This window comes from Syngnathus floridae, chromosome 17 (genome assembly GCF_059516105.1).
Source record: "Syngnathus floridae isolate MCC-2025c chromosome 17, RoL_Sflo_1.0, whole genome shotgun sequence".
NCBI lineage: Eukaryota > Metazoa > Chordata > Actinopteri > Syngnathiformes > Syngnathidae > Syngnathus > Syngnathus floridae.
Window position 1 is genome coordinate 6,239,475 of NC_142429.1, and position 22,981 is coordinate 6,262,455.

General features: G+C 42.6%; 8 protein-coding genes and 1 long non-coding RNA gene across 13 annotated transcripts; 1 reads left to right on the forward strand and 8 right to left on the reverse strand.

Annotated features, from left to right (window-relative positions):
• Positions 1-435: 435 nt before the first annotated feature.
• On the reverse strand, positions 436-5,555 carry LOC148383958 (uncharacterized). 2 transcript variants are annotated; one of them, XR_015853488.1, is made up of 3 exons: positions 4,756-5,553; positions 4,534-4,627; positions 436-1,236 (listed from the first exon to the last, which is right to left on the reverse strand). It is a non-coding gene; the product is annotated as an uncharacterized LOC148383958 (long non-coding RNA). The 2 variants fall into 2 exon arrangements; XR_015853489.1 differs by lacking the exon at positions 436-1,236 and adding an exon at positions 2,087-3,404 and having other exon boundaries at positions 4,756-5,555.
• On the forward strand, positions 4,271-6,014 carry mpg (N-methylpurine DNA glycosylase). The gene is made up of 3 exons (XM_088358437.1): positions 4,271-4,605; positions 4,773-4,977; positions 5,173-6,014. Exons 1-3 carry the CDS (start codon positions 4,390-4,392, stop codon positions 5,553-5,555), a joined length of 804 nt encoding a protein of 267 aa, XP_088214563.1. The 5' UTR covers positions 4,271-4,389; the 3' UTR covers positions 5,556-6,014.
• nprl3 (NPR3-like, GATOR1 complex subunit) lies at positions 5,849-12,073 on the reverse strand. 4 transcript variants are annotated; one of them, XM_088358426.1, is made up of 15 exons: positions 11,868-12,073; positions 11,229-11,531; positions 10,997-11,063; positions 10,725-10,763; positions 10,065-10,197; positions 9,905-9,979; positions 8,779-8,932; positions 8,629-8,704; positions 8,426-8,563; positions 7,835-7,991; positions 7,661-7,767; positions 7,447-7,576; positions 6,964-7,156; positions 6,695-6,896; positions 5,849-6,603 (listed from the first exon to the last, which is right to left on the reverse strand). In XM_088358426.1, the coding sequence occupies exons 2-15, from the start codon at positions 11,443-11,445 to the stop codon at positions 6,438-6,440; spliced, it is 1,854 nt and encodes a 617-aa protein (XP_088214552.1). In that variant the 5' UTR covers positions 11,446-11,531; positions 11,868-12,073; the 3' UTR covers positions 5,849-6,437. The 4 variants fall into 4 exon arrangements, with proteins under 4 accessions (XP_088214552.1, XP_088214550.1, XP_088214551.1 ...); XM_088358424.1 differs by having other exon boundaries at positions 11,864-12,073; XM_088358425.1 differs by having other exon boundaries at positions 11,856-12,073.
• A 210-nt stretch (positions 12,074-12,283) lies between these two features.
• On the reverse strand, positions 12,284-13,281 carry LOC148383961 (hemoglobin embryonic subunit alpha-like). The gene is made up of 3 exons (XM_088357791.1): positions 13,116-13,281; positions 12,832-13,039; positions 12,284-12,468 (listed from the first exon to the last, which is right to left on the reverse strand). The coding sequence occupies exons 1-3, from the start codon at positions 13,208-13,210 to the stop codon at positions 12,340-12,342; spliced, it is 432 nt and encodes a 143-aa protein (XP_088213917.1). The 5' UTR covers positions 13,211-13,281; the 3' UTR covers positions 12,284-12,339.
• Positions 13,282-13,703: 422 nt separating this feature from the next.
• Positions 13,704-14,494, reverse strand: LOC148383962 (hemoglobin embryonic subunit alpha-like). The gene is made up of 3 exons (XM_088357787.1): positions 14,336-14,494; positions 14,059-14,266; positions 13,704-13,921 (listed from the first exon to the last, which is right to left on the reverse strand). The coding sequence occupies exons 1-3, from the start codon at positions 14,428-14,430 to the stop codon at positions 13,793-13,795; spliced, it is 432 nt and encodes a 143-aa protein (XP_088213913.1). The 5' UTR covers positions 14,431-14,494; the 3' UTR covers positions 13,704-13,792.
• Positions 14,495-15,487: 993 nt separating this feature from the next.
• LOC148383963 (uncharacterized) lies at positions 15,488-17,527 on the reverse strand. Its single transcript, XM_088357786.1, has 2 exons — positions 16,570-17,527; positions 15,488-16,486 (listed from the first exon to the last, which is right to left on the reverse strand). Exons 1-2 carry the CDS (start codon positions 16,755-16,757, stop codon positions 15,925-15,927), a joined length of 750 nt encoding a protein of 249 aa, XP_088213912.1. The 5' UTR covers positions 16,758-17,527; the 3' UTR covers positions 15,488-15,924.
• A 138-nt stretch (positions 17,528-17,665) lies between these two features.
• On the reverse strand, positions 17,666-18,842 carry LOC148383964 (hemoglobin embryonic subunit alpha-like). Its single transcript, XM_088357789.1, has 3 exons — positions 18,683-18,842; positions 18,397-18,604; positions 17,666-17,888 (listed from the first exon to the last, which is right to left on the reverse strand). Exons 1-3 carry the CDS (start codon positions 18,778-18,780, stop codon positions 17,760-17,762), a joined length of 435 nt encoding a protein of 144 aa, XP_088213915.1. The 5' UTR covers positions 18,781-18,842; the 3' UTR covers positions 17,666-17,759.
• A 1,057-nt stretch (positions 18,843-19,899) lies between these two features.
• snrnp25 (small nuclear ribonucleoprotein 25) lies at positions 19,900-21,382 on the reverse strand. The gene is made up of 5 exons (XM_088357788.1): positions 21,138-21,382; positions 20,695-20,785; positions 20,310-20,415; positions 20,152-20,226; positions 19,900-20,060 (listed from the first exon to the last, which is right to left on the reverse strand). The coding sequence occupies exons 1-5, from the start codon at positions 21,342-21,344 to the stop codon at positions 20,003-20,005; spliced, it is 537 nt and encodes a 178-aa protein (XP_088213914.1). The 5' UTR covers positions 21,345-21,382; the 3' UTR covers positions 19,900-20,002.
• A 67-nt stretch (positions 21,383-21,449) lies between these two features.
• On the reverse strand, positions 21,450-22,852 carry hcrt (hypocretin (orexin) neuropeptide precursor). The gene is made up of 2 exons (XM_088357792.1): positions 22,480-22,852; positions 21,450-22,159 (listed from the first exon to the last, which is right to left on the reverse strand). The coding sequence occupies exons 1-2, from the start codon at positions 22,534-22,536 to the stop codon at positions 21,800-21,802; spliced, it is 417 nt and encodes a 138-aa protein (XP_088213918.1). The 5' UTR covers positions 22,537-22,852; the 3' UTR covers positions 21,450-21,799.
• Between the last annotated feature and the right edge of the window lie 129 nt (positions 22,853-22,981).

Genomic DNA, 22,981 nt, shown 5'->3' on the forward strand with positions numbered 1-22,981 from the left:
GGAAGAGGCGGGGCCGCCGAAGAGTAGCGACCAATCGGCTTGTGAGCGGGGAGGCGCTCCCTCTTCATCTCCTCCTTCCTGGTGCTCTGCAACGGTGACTAAGCGACGTTCTCATCCGGAGTGGACGCCACCGAAACTGGCCTACGTCCCGCTGAGACGTGTGACTAACCGCAACGCTGCTCTCAGAAAGAAAGAAAAACTGTAATGTGAAAATAAAACTCACTGGTTGTTTCTGGCAGTAAACCATATTTGACTCCATCATAATCTTAATTTTTCAATGTGCATGTTGAGATGCAAACAAGGAAACGGTTGTGTGATGGATAAATTCGTAAATGCTGAGAGTTGGTTGATTTATTGTGTGAATGCTGATTCACTCTGACGTCATCACGTGACTGCATTTCCTCAATATCCTTTTAATGGTGAGAATGCTGACAGGAGCTTTCATACTGAAAATACACATTAAGTATTATCTGAATGCTAAATACTAGTATACAAATGATGTGCAATGATGAATGATCGAATACAAAGTGTGGGGAACCGCTTTCTGAAGCCCATACAAAATTTATGAACAAATATGATCCAATAATTATCATCATTATGAAGATTGATTGATTCTGTGTTTTGAAGCATTACCCTCACTTTTGTTTGTAGAATTAAACGGAGTCTGCTGCTGAATGCTAACAGGGGGCTCAAGGCAATGCATCTTCCATGCAGCAGGAAATGTAAATCACAAACGACGATAAAGAGGGACGCCGTCAATGTGGACAGATGGAAGGGATGAAGATATCAGAGAACACACACACACAGATGAGATTCCCATGTGTGCACAGACATTAGCTCACATTTAGTGGTTTAGAATATAGAAGCATCCTACTTTATCCTCACAGATGACACTTTTTCACATCTTTTTTTTTTTAATCTAAAGCCCGCAGTCACTTATTCCTGTTTTGCAATAGTGAGTGAAGCTTCAGATTGAGATGCAGCACTTTGCTGCTGCATTTAATGAAAAGACCAGCGCATTCCATCACATCTTGAGCGACAGCTTGGCTCCACCTGGGAATATTCCGGCGGATGGGAGATGGATGATGGGAAGCGGAAGGCTTCAGACGTGCTGACAAGGGGGCAAAGCGATCGTCCTCGGCTGAGGTTTTTTAGTGCACGAGAGGCTCCGTTTCCTGGAAATGTCTTCTTATCTGTGTCTCCATTAAGGCGCATGAAGAGCTACCGAGGGAAAGTCTAAAGATAGCAGATTCAGTTAAGGTCACTTGCGTAAACATTAAGTACAATTACACTTGCCTATTGTTGACTTGGGTGTGAGGTCAAATTTGACAAAAATACACAAATATAGAAAAATGAGAGAGAGGGATAGATAGATAGATAGATAGATAGATAGATAGATAGATAGATAGATAGATAGATAGATAGATAGATAGATAGATAGATAGATAGATAGATAGATAGATAGATAGATAGATAGATAGATAGATAGATAGATAGATAGGTAGGTAGATAGATAGATAGATAGATAGATAGGTAGGTAGGTAGGTAGGTAGGTAGGTAGGTAGGTAGGTAGGTAGGTAGGTAGGTAGGTAGGTAGGTAGATAGGTAGATAGGTAGATAGATAGATAGATAGATAGATAGATAGATAGATAGATAGATAGATAGATAGATAGATAGATAGATAGATAGATAGATAGATAGATAGATAGATAGATAGATAGATAGATAGATAGATAGATAGATAGATAGATAGATAGATAGATAGATAGATAGATAGATAGATAGGAGAACAATAAATGTTAGAAAAAAAAATAAAATACGAGATACAGATACAAACATTAGATTCAAAATGCCCCAAAATTAGAGATCAATACCAAAATCTTTGATACAAATTATTTTTTTATTCTTTAATTAATTGGTTTTAAAATAAACAAATAATAAATACCAGACAAATGTAAAAAAATACAAAATATTGGACAAAAATATATTATAAAATTATATATATATATATATATATATATATATATATATATATATATATATATATATATATATATATATATATATATATATATATATATATAAAACAACTGGGTGAGTTCAGCTAATTTGGAGAGGTTCTCTTAATTGCTTCTGATCTGCCACGGGAGTCCATTCATTAGACTTCCCAGGACAATTGACTTAACACGCACTGAGCTACGGAAGACACGTTGACGAGCCTGCTGGGAGTCTCTGATTGATAAAGCACGAAAACAGGGGGGTGGGGAGGGGGTTAATGAATGGCGACGTTTTTCCTCCAGGACAGACGTCGGTTAAGGCCGGGGTAAAAGCTGCAATTAGCAAGCGACTCGGGACCTTTAGGCCGTCCTGAAGCCTCATCCATCACACTCCGATAAAAGGGTTGAGCGGCAGGCTAATGCCTAACTAAAAGAACACTGTCATATGAATTAAGAAATGTTTCCTCTTTCCTTTTGGAGGAACGATCATGTCTTGCGGGAGCCTAGAGTGAGCTTCGTGTTGTTTTTTTGGCGCCATGGTTGCTCTCGAGAGCGGCTTACTTCATGTTTGCTGTTCCTGCTGCTAAACATTGCAGCAGAAGGAAGGGGGTTTATAAAAAATCAGAGGGCACTAAAAGACACTGTAGACACGGGTCTGGAAAAAAAAAATTACTGCCTGACATTTGAAAGCTTTATGACAAAGTAAAACACGAAAGGTCAGCAGGGGCGCTCCAGTACACAGCTGGATGATGGCTAACGCTAACATTTTAATGACATTTCGCTCACTGTCATATTCGTTGTCTATTGACTTGAATTAACGGAAAATGTTTCACCGACGGGAAAACAGAAGTGAAACAAGGCTGTTACTGATATTTTGCAATAGCAAAGCAGGTGGTCAAATAATTACAAAATCGTCTACCCAAGCATTTAGGGACTTCAGCTGCAAAAAGGAGTAAGAACTTCATATTTTTCTTTGACCCCAATGAGAAGCAGACCACCTGTGCATTGCACGCCACACCTTCGCAGGCTTGAAAGGGCCGCATGAATCATTAATCATTTGCCATGAATCATTAAAAGCATCAAATGCTGAGGAGATACACATGTCCTCCTCGTTCTTGCAGTTAATGAGCTTCACATGTGCCATAGAAGATGCCAGATTTTCAAAAGCATCTCTGGCACAGAGATGTTGGGATTTTGCAATTCGATTGTGTTCATAACGGCACGCCAGCTCAGACTTGACTCTGCGGGCGCCGAAGGGGCTGCAGGGAGGTGCAAAGCAAACAGCGGCCTCTCCGATGCTCAACGGCCATCCGACTCACAAAGTCAACAAACCACCCAAGGGCCGACTTGACTGGACACGGTCAGCACATTTCCAGCTGGCTGCCACGCCGGTTTTTGGCATCTTCACTAAATAGGAGAGCAAAGGCATTCCTGTATTACCCAATTCTAAACAGTATGATCCTGGAAAAGAGTTGTTTTTTGTTTTCAAGGTCTGTCACTAACAGTTTGTCTGCCAGGGAAACCGTCAGGATCCAAATGCCTGAAGCCAAGTTGGCATTGTTCACTTCCTGGGCAAAAGCACACGCGGGCTCTATTTATAACCTCCTACTTGGCTCACTTGTTTTTAAATGATGGTGAAAGAATAAGACTGGAGAAGACAAAACACACTTGTTACATTAAAAAAAATATCACGGGGCCCTCTTAAACTGAAATGTCACCCAAAAAAATGTCATAGGAGTTAAAATACTGGAATTAATCTGACCTTGTATCATTTTATTCCCATTTTTCTTAACTCCGTGTGAATTCTTTTTTTTTGAATGAATGGCAAAAGACTACACGTTTATGGTACCTTCTTCTGCCATCTAGTGGAAGTACATTTAATTGTTCTGCCTGTCTACTATATCAATGACAAATCTGCTACGAGACAATAAAAGGTGGCGTGGGAAATTATCTATTTTCACTTAATCTGTCGGAAAACCCGTATTTATTCATTACAAATGTATCTGTTCATGATCGATTTATGCCAGCGACGTATAGTGAAAGGCAGAACAAATAAATGCTATTCCACTAGAGGGCAGAAGGTAACTGTTGCTATTCATGCAACAAAATGAAATCTTACTACAAGTATTTTAGCCAGGATTCAAACCTAAAATATCAGAACTGTAAATTGGACGTACTATTCCGCATAATAAAGTTTTATTTATTAAACAGCGCCTGAGCGCTCGATTAAAAGGTCCGCGGTTCCTTTAAGAGCGAAGTGCTTACGTCATATATTTACTTCCTGGTTAGCACTCGTCCATTCTCCCTGAATCAAAACAAAGCACCACGGAAGCGCTTTCCTTCTCCCAAACAAATCAACGTAAATTAAAATGACACGTTCATGTAATACGTAATGGCAGAGCGTAAGAGAAAACTGCCATCACGCAAAGGCGATAGAAAAGCAAATCATGAAAGAGAACTAGTTGCTGAGCGTAAACAGCCAAAACTAAATGAGACGGTGCACAGTGTTTATTTCAGTAATGATCGAACTACTGACCTGCGAAGGAGACTGGGAGAAGATTTTTTCACACAACCTTGCGTCGCTTTGGCTAAAGCTTTCCTCGGCAAGGTAACCGATGTCACCTAGGTGGCTGGAACCAATAGTTTGAGCAATATCAAAACCCAATTGTTTACAAAACATGAGTCATTTTTTAAATAAAACATCTAACAGTCAGTTGTGCACTAAATATTATTTATTAGAATATAGTAATTTACATACTTTCGTGTGTGCTGCAGGTCCTGGTGCGGCGGCGCGAGGACGGTACGGAATTGAGAGGCCGCGTGGTGGAGACAGAGGCGTACCTGGGGGGGGAGGACAAGGCCTCGCATTCTGCGGGGGGCAAGCGCACAGAGAGAAACACGGCCATGTTCATGAAGCCCGGCACCATTTATGTGTACCCCATCTACGGCATCTACCTCTGCATGAACGTGTCCAGTCAAGGTCATCGCAAGCTTAAATTTACGTGCAGTGATCTTCTGAAATTCTAGAGGGCTTGGCACAGAGCCCTGCTGCTGTGATGAAAATCTGTGCGCAATTAAAACTCATTTTCTACAGGTGCCACAGCAAAAAATATTTTCGGAATGAAGATGCTTCAATGCCATCAAATTGCGTAACATACGACCTCATGTCACACAGGTGACGGCGCCGCTGTGCTGCTGCGCTCCCTGGAGCCGCTGCAGGGCCACGCTGTCATGAGGCAGCTGAGGGCCGCCAGGCGCAAAGACGGAGCTCGGCCTCTCAAGGACAAGGAGCTGTGCAACGGCCCCTCCAAGCTGTGCCAGGCTCTGGACATCACACGCTCATTCGACCGCCGGGATCTGGCGTCCGACCCTGAGGTGTGGCTGGAGGACGCAGATCCTGCTGCAGGAGACACCCAGCACGAGGTCATGGTGGAGGCACCGCGTATCGGCATCGAGTCCCACGGGGAGTGGGCCAAGAAGCCTCTGAGGTTTTACCTCAAGGGGAACGCTTGTGTTAGCGTGGTGGACAAAGTGGCTGAAAGACGAGAATGCGTCTGACCTCCAAACCCTGTAACCATACATAAATGGACAAAAGTATTGAGACGCAGATTGAATCAATTCAACTCAGTGAAGCTCTGCTTACCTTCCGTGATGGCAGAAGGGTCGCCCTTGTGGCGATGCGGAAGTTTCTGCATGATCGTGACACCGACCTTCGTTTGAAAGCAGCTCTGCATCTTCATCTAGCTGAGCTTTAAAGTCATGGAAGGAGAAATTCAGTACGACGTCCGTTAGAATGTAAATAAGTCCGAAGGAATCGTTTCCACGTGGCCCACAGATCTTGTGTTTCCAAATTGTGTTCCAAAATTTTAATTCATCTTAATATAAGACATTTTGGACAATTATCACCTCTCAAAAATCGAAAAGATTGAAAGTGAAATCTGGGGTTACAACTCAATTTTTTCCAAGTGAATTTTTGCTGTTGTACACACCAAAAACAAGATTTAAATCAACCCTTGAGCTGTGGTCGTCTTTTTTTTTTTTTTCATGGGGAGGTGGGATGCTTGGGGTTTCATTGAATCCACAGATGTTTGGAACGCCCTCGCCTCCCCTTCAAAGCGCAAAAACAGCCCGTCTGAAGTCCTCAGTCGTCTTCCCACCTCCGGAATCCCGAAGGTGGACATCTGCAAAGCTCATTACTCAGCGTGTGCCCCCTCCGCAGTCCAAACACATCTGTCACCTCCATCATTCCGCCTTATCTCGAGGCCTCTCTACCACCATGTAAAAAATAATAACTCAAAAGTGGCTCATCAAAAATAAACGATCCCCTTTTCGTAAATCAACCTTCTTTCTGTCTTTAAATGCCAGTTCCCAGCCGCATGGCGCGACTGGCGGCGTCCGACTGGCGCTGCTGCTACGACTTGAACGACTCCAACTGATTCTCTACTCTGCGGGACACTGGAAAATGGAAATGATGGGATCTTCGTGATTGGTCACCACCAGCACGCTACGGAACTTGTCCAAGAGCGTCTTGAGCTGAGAGCGCCGCATGTTCTCATTGTACATGATCTCCTCCAAATGGTGGTGGCCTCGGAAGTAGTGCAGCAGCCTGCCGGGGTTTTTAGAGAACAAAAATGTTTGCGGCCCGTTAAGACAAATGTTTAAAAAAAAAATGGCATGTATTTTCAATAATAAGTGACCTGGCAAACATGCGGAGATCCTCCTGGTTCTGCGCGGCGGGGATGTTGAGGATGTACTGTCTGTCGTGGTCAGACAGGCTGGCCAGCAGGGTCTCGGTCAGCAAGATCCTTTTGTTGAGGGGAGAGTCGTCGCCGCCGGGGGCCAACTCGGCGCTGGAGTTGTCCATGCTGGGGCTGGTCAGGGTCATGTCGTCGCTGCTGGCTGCTCGCGACATGTGGGCCACATTTATTTGTGACATCACACACACGAACGGAGAGCGCTGTCATACTTGGGGATCCAAAGCTGAGGGCGCTCGGGGTGCCGAGACTTCGGCCACCGGCGATCCGCGCGGCCAGTGGCAAGTCGTCATCCCTGTAAGTGGGCTCGTCCTCGGCGGGCGGCACCATGAGGCAGACAAACGTGTGCAGCTGGATGAGCAGGCGGCGTTGCTGCATCCACACCACCATCTGGATCAGCAGAGCCTGCTCGGGGCACACACACATTTTTTTTGTGCTAATATTTCAGTTGTTTTTCTCCATTTCTCTCTATTTTTAATCAAGGTGTTATTAAATTATTTTTCTAACATACAATATATCTTTGCCACTATTAAATAAGGTGAAGTGATAAGCAATGCTTGATACCCACCGCCAGAGGGCGCCATTGATTCCAACTCCGAAAAAAACAACTCAACGCTTTAAAATTGACATGTAAGGTGTTTCCTCAATACAGAGTGAGATGTTTGAAATGTAAAATATCTGTTATGCAGTCACACCTCTTGCGCGGGAGCTTCCAGGGGGTTCCTGAACTCGGCCAGAGAGACTGGCAGGGAAAACTTAGCCAACATGGAAGGAAGGTCGTGACCGGGAAACTGCTGTGCAAACTGTTCGGCCTGAGGCGAGAATCTGTCCAGAGGGTGAAGAGAGATTGAGTGAGGGCGGTCACACTTTATTGGAGCCCTCTGACACTGGTAGACAGGAGGCACTCACAGATAGATGTTGGCGTGAGGGGACAGCATGTAGACGTTGTTCTCGCACAGAGGGTAGATGATGATGGCCTTGCCCCAGTAAACCAGGTGGGCTGCAATCTGGAAGATCTGACAGCAAAGCAACACGCTAGGATTGTAACTCTACAGCATGAAGGTGTGCAAACTGCAGCCTCACCTGAAGCAGGGCCAGGTCAGTGTCCTGAGCCAGCTGCTGCAGGTTCTTGACCGCGGAGCACGTCTTGATGAGGCGCATCATGGCGGGCGAGCAGTCGACGGGAAGTTGGGCCAAGAGTTCCTTCTCGCTTTCCAGCAACAGGAGCGCGTGATAGGGCCTGGATGACACGACACCGTGCGATAATTAAGACCTTCAGTCTGGGAAAATCCACATTCTCAGGCTGCGCAAACAGTCACTTAAAAAAAAAAGGAGGGGGGGATGATTGAAGACTACCTACAGGGGACAGTAGAGGGCAGTCAAAACATCTTGTCCTCAGATGACTTCACTTTTTATCAGTGTAGTGCACACACATAACCCAAAGAGGCCACTCACAAGCATGAAATGGAACATTAGAAAAAAATAATATATAAAGGGTTCATAATCTTAAAGGGGGATTTTTTAAATTTTATTTCTGCCCTTCGTACATCACATCTTTGTTGTGTTTTCAATTTTCCAATTAGTATCGTGAATGAACCGTAATCATGTTGGTCACGGTAAGGGTGACAAAAACTGTTCAGATGGTTTCATGTCTTCTTAACATTCAACACGCACCTGATGGCCTTCAGGCTGCGCTCTAACACCTCGGGCGGGATGTAGTTGCCGCCGATGCGGTGGATCTTGTGCGGGAGGCAGAAGCTCACCTCCAGCCAATTGTTGATGTGCAGCCGCACCACACCGGTCGTACACAGACTGAAATAAAACATGGGTGGTGAAAATAGCCGAAGCACTAAATGACAGCTTGGCCACAAACAGACCTGTCATACGCTTCCTTCAGGTCCTTGGCCAGCTTACACTTGGGCAGAATTTGTCTGAACGGTGACTGTGGACACACTAAAACAAAAAGACCATAAGTGACACACTGACTGGGTTTTTTTTTTTCGGGGGACAAGGTCAGCCGGTCTCACTTTCGCTGCCGGTGGTGATCTCGTCCTGCACAGCCAGCATGAGCTTAGCCTCCCTGGTGAGGTAGTGGCAGCGCCGCTCCTCATGCTGCAGCGCGATGGCGATCCGGCGAGACAAGTTCTGCATGCAGCTGATGACCGAGGGGTCGGCGTTGGCCTAGCCAAACACAAAACAGTTATACCGCAACGCACACTTTGTAATGTAATAATATTATGGTGTAATAATTGTGTATTTCATTTGGAACATTTGTAATTATTTTTTTGTTAAATATTTCTATCCTTCTGATATTTGTGCATTTTATTTGGAACATTTGTAATTATTTTTTTGTTAAATATTTCTATCCTTGTGATATTTGTGCATTTTATTTGGAACATTTGTAATTATTTTTTTGTTAAATATTTTTATCCTTCTGATATCTGTGCATTTGTAGTCTGGTATTGACCGGGGGGTCGGCGTTGGCCCGGCCAAACACAAAACAGTTACACCACAACACACACTTGTAATCTATTATTATTATTGTGTAATGATTGTGTATTTTATTTGGAACATTTGTAATAATTTTTTTGTTAAATATTTTAATTCTTCTGATATTTGTGCATTTGTCGTCTGGTATTTTTGTATTTTCAATACTTTTTGTATTTGTGTGTGGTGGAGGGGTCAAGTTAAATTAATCAATGTAAAACAAAACAAAAAGAAAGAAAATACTTCTAACAGTTCACCAGCGTCAACATCTCAGGAGCCGGGCGGATCTCACCACCCAAACCATGACTCAGCCGTTCAGACAGCTGAGTTGGCCACTCACCGTGACTCAGCAAATGCAGGAACAAGTGGCCCCTCGTCAAGCAACATGATTAAACATGCAAATATGTCATCCCCCGCGCCCCAAGCCCCCTCTGCCATCAAAGATAGCAAAAACTGGGACATTATCACTTGTAAGCACGGCCCATCCTCACCCCTCCCTTCATTTGAGTTCCACCCATCATTACAAATGTTGATATTATTATATCTAAAATTATTTATTTCACTTAACTAAAATGAGCTGTTTTGAGAGATATCGCTATTAAAAATATTCCACATATTTTGCAGGTGTACCTAATGAAGTGTTTGATGAGTTTTTTTTGCCCCTACCCTCAGAGCAAACACAACGTTGAATAGGATCATGGTGGGCATCTCCCTCTTGGGGGAAGGATCTGTTTTAGGCACCTGCAATTGGGGGAAAAGAAACTAAATATAACATTTTGATGGGTTCCAGTTGGAGAAAAGTGTCCATGATCGAGCCCCAAATCACCTGAATGATGGGCGGATGCTGCAGTAGAGTCGGGTGGCCCACGAAGCGAACATTGTCGATCTTCAGCTCAAACTTCTTGCCACACATGTCGGACTTGGTGGCCAGGATGGTTGCAAGGATGCTGTCGGAAAACCTGAAAGACGGAAAAGCCAGGTTTATCCCAGGCAGTTTAAATTTTTTTTTTAAAAAAAGAGCGATTTCCAAGCTGAGAAATTTTTGGAGCAGTTTTGATCACACCTCCTGTGATATGGTCGTCACAGAAATGAGAATTTTACGCGTGTGTTTATGTGTGGAAGAACATTCAGCAGCAGTATTCATGCGGCAGGGAATTCATGCTGCAATGAAAGGTTTTGGAGGAGAAAAAAAGGCACTACACACTTACCCCACCGATTGGCAAAAAGAAAAAATTTGCAGCCAATTTCATCGAGTGCAACATGCTACAGGGTGACTGATTTCATTTTCATCAGTTTCAAATAAAACATTCAGCAATACAGAGAACAGAATGAATGCACTCTTCCTCCAAGGGAATGTACACACAAACAGAAGAAGGTTATTCAAAACAAATTAATCAGTCGTACTAAATCCCTAAATCCAAGAAAAAGGCAGCGCGAGTGATGGAAGCAAAGGAAAAGGTGCGTCGGGAGAATTCCAGAGCCTTACCCGGCTACCAACTGCTCGTCACTTAATGAAGATGGCTCGCTGAAATGGGAATGCGTCCATAAAGAAAACAAACAAAACAAGCAAACAAAAAAATGGGAAGATGCAACACGCACGCCGACATTGACAGGCTGCAAGGAAAATTCGTGACATGGAAGGACTCTGACATTCTTTTTCTTGATGCAATTACTCCAATTGGACCAAATAAATTTGAACCCAGTGTGTGCTGTCAGTGAATCACGGGAATACTATGAACATTATGAGGAAGAAAGTACCTTGAATCTCCATCCTGATCTTCTGCTTCTCTTGTCGTATTCAATGCGTAGCGATTCCGCTGTTTCGCTTATGGGGGATAAGATCCAGCGTGAGTGTTAAAGCTATACTTTGACATATTGTAAACGACTCACGATGCCTCAGCGGCATTGGACTTTCAGGTGAAATTTCAGAATGAACTTAATGAAGGGCCAAATTCACAAAATAGTGCTGTGCTGTGATGCTAACGTTCACCTGTGTGGGATGACGCGCATTCGGCGCTTCGTTGAAAAGGGTAGCGGAAAAGCAGCTTGTTCCCGCGGCTGCCAGAGCTCACCAGGATGACACTGATGGGGTTGGTTTTGTGTCCACATCGGGGGCCTCTGTACAAGCTTATTTTTGGCCACACGGCTGCTGATTTTTGTTGGTCGTCTGAGGACCCGCCGCCGCCGCCGGACGGGTTGAGCATCATGTTAGCATTCTAGCTCGCTGGAATGGCTCACTGCAATAAACTTGTACTGATGACAATTTGGAGAATCCTTGTTGAGGGAGACACTGCTGCAAAATGAAATATTGACAAACTATAATCTAATGCATATAAAACACACACAATGACATTGAATACAATTTTTAGAAATACACAATAATCTTGAGTTTCCTCAGTGCAGTCACAATTTCAGTTTAACAATGATGCATATATGATTATAATGCAATTTAAGCTAGCTCGTATAGACTGACAAAATGCACAAAACGTATTCAAATTACGAGACAAATCGTGAGTGAGTTGGCTGCATTAAACACGACTGTATCCTTAGAATTTTGTTAGGCCTACTATTATGAGACTATCTAAATAAAACAATGATAACGGGAGGGAATAGCTACCAATTTACCGACAGTAGGCGTAGCGAAAGCTCAGCTTCGAAGAACGGAGCTTCGGGTGGTATATGACGTCATCTTGTGACCGAGAGTATAATAATGATAATGATTCAATTTTTTTTTATAAAAGGAAGAAATGGCGTTCGGACGCACACAAAAAAACAAGAACTAATATTTTTACTAAACTTCCCTGACGTATGGACTGTTTTGTGCAAGACTTAAAGTGTCCGACTAGAAACAAGGAACACACTACGGTAGAACACCTTTACGCATGCGCACAAATATTTCAAATTCAGCGGAATAAAGATTTATCGAATGCATATTTTTCACTCAGACAAAACAAACCCTATACTTTTTTTTACACTGCTTTTAAATACTTATTAAAGATGCAGACATAAGAGACCCCCCCCCCCAAAAAAAAGCACATAACACAATTGCTCTTGATCTTTTATTGAATTAAATCATGTCGGGTTTGGTGTGATTCAAATATTTATCTGTACTTGTCACTAATGGCGAGGGTCAGGTTAGCCAGGAATTTGTCCATGCAAACATGGACCTCTGGGGTGAAATCCTTCGGGTACAGCATGGCCATCACCACAAGGATGCAGTGGGACAGAATCTGGGTGTGGAAAATACATGAAATTTATTAGCTTAAATGTTGCTTTAATTCATTTAAATACATTTAGTATGTACACAACTGTACAAAAAAACATCCTTGTCTGTCAAATCCCTATGATTAATTCATAGAAAGTTTAATGTAGCCATGGTATGCATTCAAATTTAAAAGATTAAAATTTTGATAAATCATGAAAAAGGCAAAGTTAAGACACACAGTAATGATAGTATTTGATTTTATCTGTTGCTATAAATCCAACAAAGGCAGGCAAACTCCATTCACTTGACAGTTAGCTATCGCAATGTGACAACTTGAACGACTCGGCTCTTTTCAAAAGCATCAAACGAGCATGACGGGTGTGCCCACCTTGAAATTGGCCGGGTCCACTCTCAAGGTAAAGGCATGTAGCTCGCTGAGGGCCACCAGGCCGTCGGTCAGGTTGTCGAGTTTGTCAATGGCATCGCTGACACCCGCCATGATCACCTGGCCATGCTTCTTGACTGAAGGGGAGCCTGGTTTTACGTCCTTCCAGTGGGCAAAGTAGGTCTTAGTCTGGGGGTACACAAAGACCATCCTGCAAAGACAAACAAAGCCGGCGTTAAGGAATCCTCACATGACGCGGGTCTCATCCTCGCCGGCGTCGTATTTACCTACTCAGGGCCTCATTCCCGATGAGGTCTGCCTTTTTGGATGCCAGGCCCCAAAAGGCCTTGACTGTGTTTTTGTCCTTGGTGCTGAGACTCATCTTGGCACTTAGAATAAAAGCTGAACGCCCCGATGGGGGCAAATTGGAGTCTTTATATAGAGTGTGGACTCCAGGCCCACCCTTGATATGATGTGTGCGCCTGCCAACTGGATGGCATCCAAGTGGTGCAGACTGCAGAAGATACAGCGCACACCCACCACCACAAGCTTAAAAAAAACGGGTCAATTTATCATGACACTAAACTGTTGTACCCATGTGACCTCATTTCAACTGTTGATCTAAGGGACAGCTAAATGATGAAATCTAGTATTTATCAGAACATAAATTAGCAAGTATCGATGCAAAAAGCATGTAGAATTTGATTTGCTTATTCGAATTGAGATCTTGCAGATCAGACACAGACACATGCACGCACACACGTGTCTACAGGAGCAACTGCATGAACGTTTGTCTCATATTTTAGAACCTACTGTGTAAAAATCCCAATGTGGAATCTGTGAATGTTTCCAAGCCAAAAAAAAGACACAACAGGTTCATTGTTACTTTTGATAGTTTATTGCAGTTGAGCCCAACAGAGAGCAGGAGAAATGCCTTGAATCCGCTGGGCGTGCTTGAGGTTGTTTATCTGTACTTCTCAGCGATGGCGAGAGTCAGGGCTGCCAAGAACTTGTCCATGCACACGTGGACCTCCGGGGTGAAATCGGTCGGGAACAACATGGCCATCACCACAAGAATGCATTGGGTCAGAATCTGAGGATGAAGAGTAGAGAAAATGGATGGGAACTTTATATGGCCATCAATTAAAATCAAATTGAATGATACAAGATGTCAATTTGACAGCCAGAATGTGGCAAAGGACAAAAACTGAGTGGGACAAGTGTGCCCACCTTGAAATTGGCTGGGTCCACTCTCAAGGTAAAGGCGTGCAGCGCGCTGAGATTCAGCAGGCCAGGTGTCAGGTTATCGATTATGCCCACGGCATCGTTGACACTTGCCATGATCACCTTGCCGTGCTTCTTGACCTGAGCGGAGTTTAAACCCAACTCCTTCCAGTGGTCAAAGTAGGTCTTAGTCTGGGGGAACACATAGAGCATCCTGCAAAGGCAAACAAAGTTAACGAAACGTCACGTGATGCAGTGTCTCATGCTCGCCGGTGTCATTTACCTGCCCAGGGCTTCGGCTCCGATCACGTCGGCATTTCCGGCGGCCTTGGCCCAGAAGGCCTTGACCGTTTCTTTGTCCTTGGCGGTGAGACTCATCTTGGTGCTTTGGATAAAAGCTGTATACCCAAATGAGGGCAAATTGGAGCCTTTATATAGAGTGGAGACAACAGACCCACCCTTGATATGACGTGTGTATGCTGGATGGCGCCCAAATGCTGCGGGCGATGCAGGATGCACCCATCGTAACAACAAAAATTGAAGTTTAAAAAGGTTACAGCGGATGAAACATGTAGCAAAAACATCAACCCAAAGAATCATTCATTTTGAACATATAAATTTACTGAGTTGGAGTGTGCTGGTGATTAGCAACTGGAAAACTTTGTGGAAAACTTTGTGCAAAACTTTGGCGCTACTGTCGCGGGTTTTGTTGGCAAACACTTGGCAGATGTACGTAATACTCTTATCAGCTCACATGCACTGCACATTAAAAAAAAAAAAAAATTAGATAAGAGTCTTCTTTTTTCTCTGTAGGGATGCAAACACACTTTTGAGTTGTTCAAGCGCTAACAAAGTCAACAATAATTGATTGAAAATAAATTAAATAAGTGAATAAAGTATATAAATGCATATAAATTCATCGAGTAGAGGAGGGGTGGTATTTAGCTTCTACTTAGCAACTTATTTTATCCATCATAACTTTAGGTCAGCTCACATGCACTGCACATAAAAAAAAAAAAATCAGATAAGTATCTTTTTTTTTTTTCCCTGTGGGGATGCAAACACACTTTTGAGTTGTTCAAGCGCTATCAAAGCCAACAATAATTGATTAAAAAAATCAAAGTAAATAAATTCACATAAATTCATGGAATGGAGGGGGGGGTATTTAGCTTGTCCTTGGCAACTTATTTTATCCACCATAACTTTAGGTAACTTAACTTTTTGTTTTCATATGCCCTCTACAAGAGACCTTATTCAAAGACCGCCTTAAAATGTTAACGCCAATTTAACATTAGCGCAAACTGAGCTGTTATTTATCTTTAAAAGGAAAGCAATATCTTTTGAGTCATGAAGTTGTAATATTACTAAAACATTTTGGAGGAAAAAAGCTTTTGTAGTCTTGTGAGAATATTTTTTTTCCAACATCAATACGACATTATGTCAAGTCAAAAGATTTATTTCAATGTAATAGCTGAACATAGAAAACAAATGTCATCTTTGGCTCAAAAACACTTCGATTGGATGGCAAATAAAAACTTCTGTCATCCATATTCTGATGTTCTCTTATCTGACTTTGGGCGAGGCCCCATCCACCCTCTACTAGTCGCCAGCCAATTAAAAGAAAAAAAAAAGTTTAAAAATTAAGGATGTTTACGCTCTGCTACCCTCTACTGGACATCACTGGACTATACATCAAAACATAGCAGACATTAGAAAAAAGTATTTAGTCAATGACAGAATGTCTCGAAATTAAGTCTTGAATTAAGTCCATTCGGGACTTGGATGCTATAAAGTCATACAACACATGCAAAAAAAAATTGTAGTGCAACTCAAATATTTTTTTTGAAAGTAGTTGGAGGTCTCCAAACGAGGCTAGTGTGTTTGTTGGGCCTCAGTTTGCTCCTGAGTGATGGGGAATTCCAGGGAAGCCCTGAAGACAGGGGGCGCCCCCTCTTTCTCTTCCGCCATCGGCTCTTTGGGCTCCTCCGGCATCGGCTCTTTGGGTTCCTCCGCCATCGGCTCTTTGTGCTCCTCCGCCACCGGCTCTTTGGGCCCTTCTGTGATGGCCTGCTTAGCCACCGGGGCGTGGATCCGCAGCTGTCCGTCCTCCATTAGAGAGCAGGACAGTCCGGAGAGGTCCAGATGAGGCGAGAGGTGGATCCTCTGCTTGAAGCCCACCTGCGAGGCCGCTGAGGAGGCGAAGGAGGCTTTGGAGGACGGAGATGAGCAGGAGTGGCTTTCCTGAGCACCCGCCTGCTTGGTGGCCATCACCAGCAGGCTGCGTCCCTCCAGTTTGACGCTGATGTCGCCGGGGGCGTAGCCGCGGGCGTCCAGGGTCACCAGGAGGTCATCATGCGGCGAAGCCCGCTGGACCTGATCCTGCCGGACCTGAGCCCGCGTCTCCTCTTCTTCGGCTTCGTCTTGGTCGCCCATTCTGAGTGCATAGAAAAGACATCCAACTTTATAACAACAGCTAACATTCATCCAACCATCTCGCATATCTCCTCAATCACGTACCTGAGGAAAGTGGAGGCCAAGCGGGGTGAATTAAAGAATCCAGATCCATCCTTGAAGAAACTGTCGGCCAGCCCAACTTTGCGGGTGAGGAGGTCCTGTCGTAGCGAGGAAAGGGGCCACAGGAGCCCTCCCTGGTTGAAGAAAGGGTCATCGCCAAAGAGGCTACTTAGAGCTGCGTGTCGGGACATGAGGTTGCCGTTCTGGAGCTCGGGTGGACGTCTTGTTCCTTCTCTTCTTGAGCTTCTTTGTCTGGCTGGTGTGGTCACTTCTCGCCTTGATATACCTCCACTATGAGCACCCGCCCCCCCTTCTTGGTGCTATTTCCAGAAGATGAGCTCAGGGCTGCTCCCATGTGTCACCCAAGGAAGGGATACCCTGTGAGCCGTCAGATGGCTCAGCAAGGCTCATGGCGACATCTTGTTTGTGTTTCGACTGAGTCACAACAGGTGGCGTCAAGACAGAAAAACTCCCCCGTTAGACGGCATAAGAAAAATGCGAGACAAAGTAGCATCCATTTTTCAAAGTTGTTTTTGAAACAGAAAAATTAAAAAGCGACATTTAAAAAACCAAAAAGCTTCCCCCTCGAAGTCTTACGAGTCATTTTCAACACATGCGGAGCGAGCAGCTGTCAAATGACTAACAGCTGGTGGCAGCTAAGCACAAATTTAGACAAACACATTTAGGTTACAAGGTCTCATCGCCGCCATCTTGAGGCATGAGCTCAGTACATTGGCGTCCGCCATGCTAACGTTACAAGAAGCGAGCGTCACGGCTATTTGCGGCTTGCACCAAAAGTGTGTGAGACGTAATTTACTTTTCCGGTTTGTTGTTTTTGATTCCTTTGAGAGGACATAAAGTGAACCAAGAGGTATATTATTAGGTTTTGAAACTAGGTTTTATTAATTCCAGTAAAATTAAGTAACAATTAATTTGAGATGAGCTTATTGTTATTTCAGTATAATATTTTTTTTGTGTGTTCTGTTTGATTTCTCTGTTTTAACATATTATAGACATGACGAGGCGATATGTACAAATGTTTTTTGCCACTTTGAAATTCAGAAGCATTGTATTAAAAAACAGTCCAACAATTTTAGGATTTTTTTTTAAATTTTGCTTTTATTGATGACAAGCACACAGTAAGGACATGCTGCTGCTGCTGTCTGTTTTCTTGGGGACTGTTTTCCGCCCATTTATCTGTATTTCTCGGCCAGGGACAGAGACACGGCGGCCAGGAACTTGTCAATGGACACATGCACCTCGGGGGTGAAGTCACCAGGGAACATGTTGGCCAAAACCACGAGAATGCAGTGGGTGAAAATCTGTGAAGAAGAGCATCGCACCATAAATTACGTCGCCAACCTCATTTCATTATTTGAGTGCATAATGCTTCATTTTACAAAACGAATTTACAGATACAAATTCTTCAAAGTGGATTTTTGTGGTTCTTGCATTTTGTTATTATTCACTACAACAAATATTATTCTCTGGTTATACCAATAAATGCTCTTCCAACAAATTTTCGTAATGTTTTTAAGAGGGAAACTATCACTACGATATTTAATATTATATAATATTTATCATTTTAAAATATCATTTTATGATTACTTAAGACGACCTTTGGTGTGCACGACCTGACCACCAGAGGGCAGTATAGTAAAGTCGAGAAGACAAAAAAGTTAATCGCTATTGTGACATGTCATGTTTGTTGTTTACCACAGAGCCTGAGGGCTGTATGTGTACTATTGTGATTACTGATATTTGCTGTGTTTCCTTTTTTTTTTTTGCATGAAGCTAAGAGAAGTTGTGTGTCCTGTTTGAAATACGCACCTTGAAGTTGGCGGGGTCCACTCTCAGGGTAAAGGCGTGCAGCTCACTGAGGGAGAGGAGACCTCCCTTCAGGTCATCGAGCATGCCCACGGCGCTGCCAACACCGGTCATGATGGCCTTGCCATGAGTCCTGACGGGCTCGGAGCCGGGGCTCAAATCCTTCCAGTGGGCAAAGTAGGTCTTGGTCTGGGGGTACACAACGAGCAGCCTGCGTGAGAAGAAGACACCAGTGAATACAGACGCAGATGGAATAAGGCAAAAATATGAGAGTTGAAACAATAACTACCTGGACAGAGCCTGCGTGCCGATTTCCTCGGTCTTTGGGGCGATTTTCTCCCAGAAGGCCCGGACGGTTGCCTTGTCTTTCTTGCTGAGACTGGTCATCTTTGCAGTTGCTATGAGAGCTCTGATGCTACTGAAGTTTGACAAAGGGCTTTTTATAGGCGAAAAACCCGGCCGCACCCAGAAACGCCTCTGATGAGATAGGCTGCCGTGCGACGACCCGAGAGATAACGCAATATCTACTCGTTGAGCCTCACAGTGACACTTCTCATGTTTCACAGCAACATTTTGCAGAAAGGAAAGTTATTATGAGCAAATTTAAATGAGCTGAAACTCGCCTATTCGCTGCTCATTGTATAGTTCGATACCACATGAACCATATAGAAAACCTAAATATGCAAAATTTGAAATGTGGCCTAATCGGACTGCCTGTCTTTGAAATACACAACAATAATGTAGTCACATTTATTTACTGTTGGCAACATACCTAGTAATTAATCTACTAGCAGGGGGGTTAGCTACACATATATACATCCATAAACACATACAAATAGTTTGTACATGTTAAATACAGTAATATTCAAATATTGCATAAACATAAACATTCTTTGCTAACTTTGTTGTGTATTTCAAAAGACAAGGGTAATTCGATTAGGCCAGATTTCCAATCTTGGCACTTAACGCTGCATTTACTTTATTTCCAGATTAAGACTTGCATCTACTTGGAAGGTTTCTTATCTGTGCTGCAGCTGCCAGGGGAGGAGCCACCCAAGTGACACTGCAGATAATTCCACTCTCTTTGCAGTGTGCTTTAAAAACTAATTGGCATATGAAATTGATGCTTTTCTGCTTGACATTTATTTACTGTTGGCAACATACCTAGTAATTAATGCACTAGCAAGGCGGTTCAAACTTTTTTAGCTCAAGGGTCGCATTTAATTTTGAAAATAGATGCTGCAGATCATGTGTTCATTATTTCATTATTCATACTTTTGGAGTTTTTTTTAGATGCAACGGGTGCATTGTTACAAAAAAATGCCGGCCAACTGTGCATTGGAGCAATTTTTTTGACATTTAATGTAACTTAGTAAACATGAGTGTTATCTCAATGACTCCTCCCAAAGTCGAGCTAATTCTTGAGAAGGCTGGTGCAACTAAAAGGTGTGGCGGGGTAGATAATACTATATAACAAAAATATAAAAAATTCAAAGGGGGCAGAAATAAGTTTAAAACTTTATTAAATAACAACAAAGTATAACTATAATAAAAAGAACAAGCTACATATGTACAAATAATGTCAGAAATCTGAGGGGCAGAAAAGCATTCATTTCTTCCTGAGCCGCTTCATGAACGTCACCTCATCTCTGTTCCTAATCCCATAGCTGCAAATAAATAAACATATAAAAAAATGAATAAATGTCAAATATTAAGATTAAAATGAATAAGACACAAACCAAGTTTTAATTCACTTACTCTTTCAGTCTCATGCTGTCATCTTCCAATTTTTCCCCCTGAAACACCAAATTATAACTCCTCCAAATGTACTTCCTGAAAAGGCATTTTATTATTAGTTTATATCTACTGTATCATGTATTTATGTAACATGCCAAAATAGTCATTTTATTTCATACCAGCTGATGTGGATCACACCACCTTCACGCTGCTGCTTCAGCTGAACGAACCTGCGAATGGCTTTCTTCAGGTCCAGCACACTGGCGTCTTGTACCACCACGATGGCTAAAATAAAAACATCTAAACAATCACCACCAAATACTATATTGCATTTAAATAAAATAGATAAATGAAACTATAACTATATAGAGTTGTATTGTATTGTAAATAATTCTTATGGTAACATAGTGTATTGTATTTTTTTATTGAAATAATAAAGGGCTATATAGGAAAAATTAAAACTTTTAAAAAATTACTTATTTAAAAAAATGATAATTAAAAAAAATTGGAAGAGAAGATTCCAAATTCTATCCATCTTCAAAACCATAATTAAAAAATACTTACGCATTATTTCTCCATCAGCCTTTAAAACCTTGACAGTCATGGCCTGGCCGTACTCCAATGCAATCTGAGAATTGATTTCCTCCAACGTCACCTAAAAAATTGGGGATGGATACCTCATTTGGTTTGCATGGTATTTTTCCTGGTGCCTGGAGACCTGCCCATGCCCGATGTAGGCAAATCCACCGTTAATTTCCATTTGACATCGTAGTCATGATCTCCTTTAATCTCAAATACTTTCCTTTTATAACCACCTCCAGGTCTGTTAAATTAGGATTATTTAAATCAAGATAAAATCACTGGTGAGTTGTATTTAAAAGAGAAATAATACATTCACAATATCAACAACAGTAACAACAAGATGCATGGGTATGACAAATTGTTTCTCAAAGAGACTAACAACAATTTATACTATTTATCAAGGTGTTTGTTTGAAACAAACGTACCTGAATGGGAAGATCGCAGAGTAATGGATCTTGTACCAGGTGAGCGAGTCCCTCCTCAAAAATATCCAAAACGTCAGCGTGAGTTAAAGACTCCTCATCCTCTTCTTCATCCTCATTAGCAGCAGCAGACATGTCTGATACCTTTTGCAATTCTTCTTCATCCTTTACTTTTTGTTCTACAGCGGGAACATCGCTCGGCTCCTCCATTATTACGCAAAATTGATTTATATACAAAATGTGTACGTTGTAAATTAAACGCCGGCTAAAAACAGTTGTTCGTTAGTAAGGTTCCGCACAAAATCTGTTCCGAGACATATTTACTCACGGAAAACGTTTCCGTTTATTTTAAATAACAAAGCAATCGTTGTGTATATTATTGTAAGTTAAAATATTTAAAAAAAAAATAAAGCAGGAGACAGTCACTAAAAAAAAAGTGTACTATAAAACTCTGGCCAAAACCGACATTGCATTAGTAAACTAGCCACCAGAGGGTGCTGCAACTGCACAAATAGAGCTTACAATAAATGTTAACTTTTTAAGTTTGACAAAACAAATTACAAATTAAGACACAACAACAATAATTGCTTTAAATGGAAGTAAAACTTTAATCATCCGTTTTTATGAGACGTTTAGGTAATCTCCTGCCTTGCGTTTTCCAAATGTTACGTCCGCCCCTGCATGTGGCCCATCAAAAGGTGAGTGCGTGCCGTCAGAGGGGGGGTCCACAGTCTCTGGGCCCTCCTGCCCATGGTGAGGATCCCGGCGGCTTGGTTCCGTGGCCCGTGCAAGAGATGCTGCAGGCGGCTATCCAAGGCACCCTCATCTTCCATGCGCTTGCCCAATGTCAGGATGCCGGCGGAGGCGTCGGCTGGCCTGTTGCTGACCCAGCCCGAGCGACAAAGCAGCAGGGGCAGGCGACACACCCGCGACGGCTGCCTGCAGCATTCGTCGGACACGCTGTCAGGGTCGCAGCGAGCCAAGTGGGGCAGCAGCACCAGCGCCAGGACCACAACCGTCACCTTCTGCCGAGGTACACACATTAAACTACTAGAAAAATACAATTATACAACACATTAAACAGAAATTAAATACTGAATTCCAAACGTGGGGATGGTGAAATCAATTAGCGGATTAATTTAAAATTAATTAAAAAAATGTAAGTACATTTATGCATTTAATTTTAAGATGTATGAAAACGTAAACAAGTAATCATTACATTAAAATAAAAAAATTAAAAATATTAAAAAAAAATCTACAATAAAAAAAATTGTATAAAACATTATTAAGTATTTAAATGATACCAAATGTATCTAGAAAAATAACAACTGCTTCCGTATTTTACCTTGTTGGCTGCGTTTGACCCAGGTAGCATTTTCAGTTTGAAGTTGAACCACGTCATCTTCTGGCTGCGCTTCGGAGGAGCCCAAGCCTCTTGCTTTTATACGGCTTTGCGCCCAACGTGACAAAAGAGCCCTCAGTTTTGTTCATCTCCCTGCCATTAATTAAATCTCCTTGACCAGATCATCTCCAGGACTCTTGGATCCGGCGCAAGTATTTCTTTGTGGTGGCGGACCAATGGCTTATTAACACATGCCACGATGGCGAGTAGTGAGGGAATCGGGCTAATTAGCCGCATGCGTACTCCTATTTAAATATCAAGTTGGCCTTTCTTGAATGAGATGAAGCTAATTGATAAGGATGCTTAATTGGCTAATTCCTTCACAGTGGACAGATGAGACATAGCTGGCAAATGTTTATGTTGGGCCCTGGCTTATACGTCATGCTCTTGTTTAATGCCATCGGATGGACGAATAAGGCTGCAGCTCATTTCATACGAATGAGAA